The sequence below is a fragment of the Phaseolus vulgaris genome, chromosome 5 (genome assembly GCF_051622355.1).
Source record: "Phaseolus vulgaris cultivar YP4 chromosome 5, ASM5162235v1, whole genome shotgun sequence".
NCBI classification, from domain to species: Eukaryota; Viridiplantae; Streptophyta; class Magnoliopsida; order Fabales; family Fabaceae; genus Phaseolus; species Phaseolus vulgaris.
In genome coordinates, this window is record NC_143502.1 from 40,032,532 (window position 1) to 40,033,349 (window position 818).

The following is an 818-nucleotide window of genomic DNA, read 5'->3' on the forward strand; positions in this document are numbered from 1 at the left end:
AAATATCAAACCAAAATTCCTTAGCATCATCCTCAAGTTAAAATACAATCCATATATATCAAATGAGATTAAAATGACAGCAAAAAAAAATGTTCCACAGGGTTTCGCACAACACCAAAGCCTGAACTCCTACAATTCAATGATCCAGAAAAATTGCTACCTTCCAAAGCTTAGGCATTGGCAGCAGCTCCCCTCTTCCTGGGTGCAGCCTCGGTACCTGATTCAAAATCCCCACGTTAACAAAAACCCGAAATCAATGCCCAAAATTAAAATACTCTAACAATTAACCGATAGTACCCTCTCTGAAGCCGCTCTTGAATCTGCGAGGCACGTGACGCAAGTACCTCATCCTTCCAGTTCCAGTGGTCTTTCTCCTAATGGCCTTCACGCTCCAGTTATCTGAAACCATCAACGAGTCAAAACCGAATCCTCAAACAAACGCTTATTTTAAAAAGTATAACAGTTACATTTTCTAGTGCGCGCTGCTGGGAAAGCACACGCCGAACACCGACTCTTCTGGAGGTGGAAGCTGCGACGGCCACATCTCACGCAGAGGGTGTGGGTCTTGTTTCTCCTCTTACCGAAACTCCCTGTTCCCTTCCCCTACACTCATGCAAAATCCAAACACCATCAGAATCAGATTGTATCAGGTTATAGAAAGTCAGCGAAAAGAGACGATACCATTGTAGCAGCAGAGCACAAACCCTAATTGTTGCAGAAGGAGAGCATTTATATATGTGCAGGCACAGTGCGTAATGTTAATTTTAGTTTGGGCCTTCGGCCCAAACATATAGCGGTGTCAAAAACAAATAAAGAGG

General features: G+C 43.4%; 1 protein-coding gene across 1 annotated transcript; it reads right to left on the minus strand.

Annotated features, from left to right (window-relative positions):
* On the minus strand, positions 1-818 carry LOC137817339 (large ribosomal subunit protein eL37x). Its single transcript, XM_068620627.2, has 4 exons — positions 682-818; positions 468-603; positions 298-399; positions 1-217 (listed from the first exon to the last, which is right to left on the minus strand). The coding sequence occupies exons 1-4, from the start codon at positions 682-684 to the stop codon at positions 171-173; spliced, it is 288 nt and encodes a 95-aa protein (XP_068476728.1). The 5' UTR covers positions 685-818; the 3' UTR covers positions 1-170.

Coding starts and splice junctions, on each gene's coding strand:
- LOC137817339 (XM_068620627.2), bottom strand. Junction 400..467: donor AGCAGCGCGCACTAGAAAAT/GTAACTGTTATA, acceptor TGATGGTTTCAG/ATAACTGGAGCGTGAAGGCC. Junction 218..297: donor CAAGAGCGGCTTCAGAGAGG/GTACTATCGGTT, acceptor ATTTTGAATCAG/GTACCGAGGCTGCACCCAGG.